The 6,601-nt window shown below is 41.2% G+C and overlaps 1 protein-coding gene across 1 annotated transcript in view; it reads right to left on the minus strand.

The window, feature by feature from the left end:
* Window positions 1-220: 220 nt before the first annotated feature.
* The window catches only part of ZNF143 (zinc finger protein 143), a 77,805-nt gene continuing 71,424 nt past the window's right edge, over window positions 221-6,601 (minus strand). The window contains exons 14-15 of the mRNA XM_037728441.1: window positions 3,247-3,393; window positions 221-1,208 (exon numbers count right to left, since the gene is read on the minus strand). Coding sequence (XP_037584369.1) covers window positions 1,125-1,208; window positions 3,247-3,393 — 231 coding nt within the window. The 3' untranslated portion in view covers window positions 221-1,124. The remainder of the gene's footprint in view (window positions 1,209-3,246; window positions 3,394-6,601) is intronic.

The following is a 6,601-nucleotide window of genomic DNA, read 5'->3' on the forward strand; positions in this document are numbered from 1 at the left end:
GGACTCTGTTTCCTCATGTATAAAACAGAGTAGTAAATCCATGTCTTACAAAATTGTTGTGAATATATAAAAGTATATGGAAAAACACTTATCTGTACTTGACATACAACATACACTCAATATGTGTATTAGGTTACACTCCATTACATTTGTGGTATTTTCTGCACCGTTCCCCCCACAACGCCCACCAATTTAACAAATAAATAAATAAATATAAAAGTAACATTTTAAAAATTGCTGTATTGAAAATTAATAATAAACTTTGGGGTAAGTAAGCTTTAAAACAAAAGTACATAAGCAAAAATAAATAATTTACACCAACCCGCTAACCTAATTTTCAGAGTAAAGCCATTTCCAATTACAACACTGTTATCCCGGGCACCAGCATGTGGTTAAACTTTGATAATTCTTTTTTTTTTTTCCAAACAGTTACAAAAACTGAATACTAAGCAAAATCTTTTAACAAAACCACTGGATTTAACTTCTTAATTTTAAATAACCAAATTTTATGATTTTACACATAATCCAATGTAATGCCAATATAATTAGCATTTCAGCTTGAAGAGCTGGCTTTTAACAAGGATGGGAAACTATAAATTATTCAAAGTCTGCAAACCAGAAGATACAAATAAAAGTGGACAAATATATAGAATAAAATCCGCAGACACTCTACTAACTGGGGAAATATCTGAAGGCTTTACATCCTTTATTATCCATAATGGCTTTTGGAATTATGATTGTGTGACATATAGACCCTTTGACATTTTAGATACAGCCTTTATTTTTTTCATGGGAAGTTAAAAATCCATCATAAGACTCCCATAAGACTTTACTACTCTTGCATGTAGACTCTAGGAGTTTGTGATCTGATAAAAGAGTAACATGAAAATTTACTCTATTGCCCTAATTTCATACTTCCTTGTACACAACGAATCACTTTGAGAATCTATTCCAAGGGTTATATACACAAAAGTGTCAAGAATAAAATCTTCTCCACTCTTGCATAAAAATGTGTACAGTGTATCAGGAATGGAAAACTTCTAACTTTCCTGGGCCCGGGCTTCATGGATTTCTGTTGTCAGAAAATGAAGGACTCCTGCTTTATTGCTCCATTGTTCTGAGGATTAATCATCCAACCCTGGTGTTTCTCCTTGCTGGATTCTAGATGCTATTCTGATGGCTTCTTCCAGAGATGGCTGTTCTCCAAGCTGAAACAGGAACACAAACATCAAACACTAACAACTCAAAAGCCACATTCAAGAAGATGCCAAGGAAATGTTATGACAGCAGTAAAACTTCTCTTTGTAATTCTGACACTTGGGGTTATTAAGATACTACTGCTAACCCAATCACTAAAAGCACAAAACAATTTCCTGAAGGGGATGATAATGCAATACAATTTATTTTTCTTTTTTGAATTTAGAATCCTAGATGCAGCTGAGCCTGGTGATATGAAGAGGGCTCGTCAGGGCATGGTGGCCCATGCCTGTATCCAACATTTTGGGAGGTGGAGGCAGGCAGATTGCTTGAGCCCAGGAGTTTGAGACCAGCCCGAGCAACATGGTGAGACCCCATCTCTGCTAAAAAAAAAATACAAAAATTAGCATGGCCACATGCACCTGTAGTCCCAGCTGCTGGGGAGACTCAGGTGGGAGAATCACCTCAGCCCCCCGGCTGCCATGCCCAGCCTAAAATTTATTTTGGATTTTGACAAAATCTTCATACACTCCAGCCACGGTGGCTCATGACGGTAATCTTAGCACTTTGGGAGGCTGAGGCAGGAGGATCACTAGAGCCCAGGAGTTCAAGACCAGTCTGAGTACCACAGTGAGACCCTATCTCTATTTCTTTTTAAATAAATAAAAACTAAAAAAAAAAACAAAAAACAAAAAACAAAAAAACTTCATACATGCAAGAGACAGAAGACGCTTACCTCAGTCAAGAAAGATAGAGGGCTTCCTGAGCCTTTAGCTCCTTCTATATCCATAAATTATATAAAACCAACAGCCAAAATTTTCTGGAATGTATTCTAACTCATCAAGTAAACACATGGGGGAAAAAAAAAACTCTCCCTAAGGGCAGGTAATCTGCACCTAGCCCCTAGGATTCTATTTTATTTTAAATTCTTATACTTTTGAGGCAGGGTCTCACTCTGTCACCCACGCTGGGGTAAAGTGGTGTGATCCTAGGCTCACTGCAGTCTCAACTTCCCTTGCTCAAGCAATCCTCCCACCTCAGCCACCTGAGTAGCTGGGACTACAGGTGCACACCACCACACCTGGCTAATTTTTGTATTTATGCAGAGATGGCATTTCATCATGCTACCTAGACTGGTCTCTCTTATTTTTTGAGATGGGGTCTCATTTATTACCCAGGCTGGAGTGCAGTGGCATGATCTTGGCTCACTGCAGCCTCAACCTCCTGAGTACAAGCAATCCTCCTGCCTCAGCCTCCCCAAGTAGCTGGGCACTACAGACACCCACCACCACAACTGGCTAATTTTTGTGCTTTTTGTAGAGATGGGTTTTCTTTTTTTTTAAAGATGGGGTTTCACCATGATGGCCAGGCTGGTCTTGAACTCCTGACCTCAGGTGATCCACCTACCTCGGCCTCCCAAAGTGCTAGGATTACAGGCATGAGCCACTGTGCCCGGCCCGAGATGGGTTTTCATCATGTTGCCCAGGCTAATCTCCAACTCCTGAGCTTAAGCCACCACCCTGCCTCAGCCACCCAAAATACTAGGATTATAGGAATGAGCCACTGTGCCTGGCTGCACCTAAGATTCTAGATTCTGTGCTTCCCAAAGAATGATTCCTTCTAAATCTTCTGACATTCCCCACTTTAAAATGGGGGCTGTGCAGGGATTCTCAGAAGACTTATTTAGGGTTTGTGTTTCCACCAGGTTTCTCTCTAAGGAATATCTCTTAAGTGCTGTATAGTCTCCTGCCTCATTAAATTTTTATTTTGAAAGTAAAGATGCCTGGCTGAGGGCACACATAGATATATACCTGGAAGGTTTTTTTTCTTGCTATAAATTCCCCTAGAATATGCAAAGACGAATAGAGAACAAAGTGCTGGTCTCTTTGAGTCCACCTCAAATACAGCAATTTTCTTAAAGTAGGCTAGGTGATAGAGATTATTCTGCACCTTGCCGCCAGTGAAGGTTATATACAAAGCACAGGGTACAAAGTTAAAAGCTATGAGCAGCATTGCTGTCGACTGAGGACAGCCTGCCCTTGTACTCACCTGAACTGCAATCTGGGTGCCATTGGATGTTGCTACTAAGGTCAGAGGTCTGGTTTCTGTGGTTACTAAGTGATGGCTATGCTGCTGGTGCCCCATTTCTGATGAGGCAGTATGGAATGCTGCCAAGTCTTGAGCTACAATTGCAACCTTAAGCAAAACAAAAGAAACCATGCACATGAAGAATTAAATCTGCGTTTTAAGTATGTTAAAGTCTACTTAATACAATGGATTGTCTTCAAATTGAAAATGAAAAACTCTTCTGACCATAGACTTTCAAAGCCTAAGACAGAAAGGAAGTTTACTTGAGGAAGTTGAGGCTCATTATCTAAGGTTATGAACTGAGCCAATGGCAAAATAGGGTAGAGGACACTGGAGAAATGGATCTGCTATGCCAGGCCCCATAAGCCAGGGAGATATGGCTGTACCTAGGTTCTATTACCCCTAAGTGGCTGCCTGGGAAGCTATGCATGTGGACTAATTTGCACTTCAAATGTCCATTTTTTTTTTCCTGAGATTGGCTCATAGGAGAAAATAATTTTTTCCTGTTTACTTGTCATATTTAAAATTAGATTTCCATTTAACTAGGAAAACTGAAAGGACCAGTGGTATTACTGACAAACAGCAACATCTCATCTCATTCTCATTTCCCATTTTGACTCCATGGAATGTTTCCATATTCTTCCCGCAGCATTCAGCCAGGAGGATTAAAAGTGCTTTTGTGGTTCTTATATTACAAATACAACTTTTTAAAAATGCAGATAACATGGAAAATGGCAATTAACTACTTCTGTTAGATGATATTCTAAAATTTTACTCAGCCAAATTCAGAGAAAAATAAAAATGAAAACTGCTGTTTTACTTGGCTATTAATCCACTAAAAATGCTACATTTTTTTTTTCTTTTGAGACGGAGTTTCGCTCGTTACCTAGGCTGGTGTGCAATGGCTCGATCTTGGCTTACGGCAAGCTTCGCCTCCTGGGTTCAAGCAATTCTCCTGCTTCAGCCTCCCGAGTAGCTGGGACTACAGGCATGCACCACCATGCCCAGCTCATTTTTATATTTTTAGCAGAGACGGGGTTTCACCACGTTGACCAGGATGGTTTCGATCTCTTGACCTCGTGATCCACCCGCCTCGGCCTCCCAAAGTGCTGGGATTATAGGCGTGAGCCACCACACCCAGCCAAAAAAAGGCTACATTTTAAGCTAATAGATATTTAGCTGAAATAATTCCCAGTAATGTTCCCCAATTCTATAAGAAAAACAGATTTTGGTCCAGCAATGTCTAAATAGTTTATATTGTGCTAACCTTCCTGCAGGTAACAACTATAAACCCTTGACAAAAATATGAAAAAGCAACTATTTGAAGGTTTTGAGGGGCAATGAAAAGCAGGAAGAAACTAGAGGGGATTCTCGAAAGAAGAGAGTCACACTGTGTTACATCTGTGTTTAAACAGATTTCCCATTGAGGGTACTAACCAGTTTGAGCAGCATGGGGCAACTTACAGTTATGGAGTCCAGGGTTGACAGAAGAGCAGTACATGGAGAAGGATAGCCCAGAAAGCAAAGAATATGAGTGGGGAGCCCCCCAATTGTATAAACTGTCCTCAAGTCCTTAAGACCCCTAAACACAATATTTGTAGTTTCCAATAACGTTCCAATAAGACTAGCAGCAGGCAACATCTAGAAGGCTGAGAAGCTAAGAAGAACCTTCAGTGCAACTCACCAAAAAGAGACAGAATTTGAAATTTCAATCTTACCAAGTTAGGAGGTAAGATTATTTCCCAGGGCTAAAGATTTACCCTAAGACCTAATGGCAACACTGAAACAGACCTGCCTTAACAAAGTTCAAAACCCAGCTTCAACATGAAACTTAACTAGCTAATAGAAAAAAAAAAATCAATATTCTCCAGAGAAAGGTAACAAAATTCAGAATCTCTGTAACGTGTCATCCACAGGTCCAGAATATAATTTTAAAATTACAATTGCTGGCCGGGCGTGGTGGCTCAAGCCTGTAATCCCAGCACTTTGGGAGGCCGAGGCGGGTGGATCACGAGGTCAAGAGATCGAGACCATCCTGGTCAACATGGTGAAACCCCGTCTCTACTAAAAATACAAAAAATTAGCTGGGCATGGTGGTGCGTGCCTGTAATCCCAGCTACTCAGGAGGTTGAGGCAGGAGAATTGCCTGAACCCAGGAGGCAGAGGTTGCGGTGAGCCGAGATGGCGCCATTGCACTCCAGCCTGGGTAACATGAGTGAAACTCCGTCTCAAAAAAAAAAAAATTACAATTGCTTAGCCAGGCATGGTGGCTCATGCCTGTAATCCTAGCACTTTAGGAGGCCAAGGAGGGCTAGGTGGATCACCTGAGGTCAGGAGTTCAAGACCAGCCTGACCAACATGGTGAAACCCCGCCCTTACTAAAAACAAACACAAAAATTAGCTGGACATAGTGGCTGGCACCTGCAGTCCCAGCTACTCCGGAGGCTGAAACAGGAAAACTGCTTGAACCTGGGAAGCAGAGGTTGCAGTGAGCTGAGACTGCATCACGGCACTCCAACCTGGGCGACAGAACAAGATTCCATCTGAAAAAAAAAAAATTACAATTGCTTCTCACAAGAGGGGATTTGAAGAAAAAAATTTTTAATTAAAAATTACAAAATGTGAGAAGAGAAAAAATGTGACTCACAGACAAGAGAAAATGAAATCAGCAGAAAGAGACTTTGAGATTACCAATATGCTGGAATTAGCAGACAATGACTTTACAGGAGCTATTATAAATATGTTGAAGGGCTAAAAGGAAGAGATGGTCATAATGAATGAACACAAGGGAGATGTCTGCAGACAAATAAAAACTATAAGAAAAAGATATTCTACAATAGAAAATTACAGTATCAAAAATAAAAATTATCTGACCCAGCCATAATGGCTTGCACCTGTAGTTTCAGCTACTTAGGGGGCTGAAATGGGAGGATTGCTTGATCCCAGGAATTTGAGATCAGCTTGGGCAACACAGTGAGACCCCTGTCTCTTAAAAAAACAAACAACTATGTGAATGGGCATAACAGAAGGCAATGATGGCAAAAGAATGAGTAAATTGGCCAGGCGCGGTGGCTCACGCCTGTAATCCCAGCACTTTGGGAGGCCAAGGTGGGCGGATTACAAGGTCAAGAGATTGAGACCATCCCGGCCAACATGGTGAAACCCTATCTCTACTAAAAATACAAAAATTAGCTGGGTGTGGTGGTGCACACCTGTAATCCCAGCTACTCAGGAGGCTGAGGCAGGAGAACTGCTTGAACCCAGGAGGCAGAGGTTGCAGTGAGCCGAGATCAAGCCACTACATTCCAGCTTGGCA

Source organism: Cebus imitator, unplaced genomic scaffold, assembly GCF_001604975.1.
Source record: "Cebus imitator isolate Cc_AM_T3 unplaced genomic scaffold, Cebus_imitator-1.0 Scaffold265, whole genome shotgun sequence".
Classification (NCBI taxonomy): Eukaryota; Metazoa; Chordata; class Mammalia; order Primates; family Cebidae; genus Cebus; species Cebus imitator.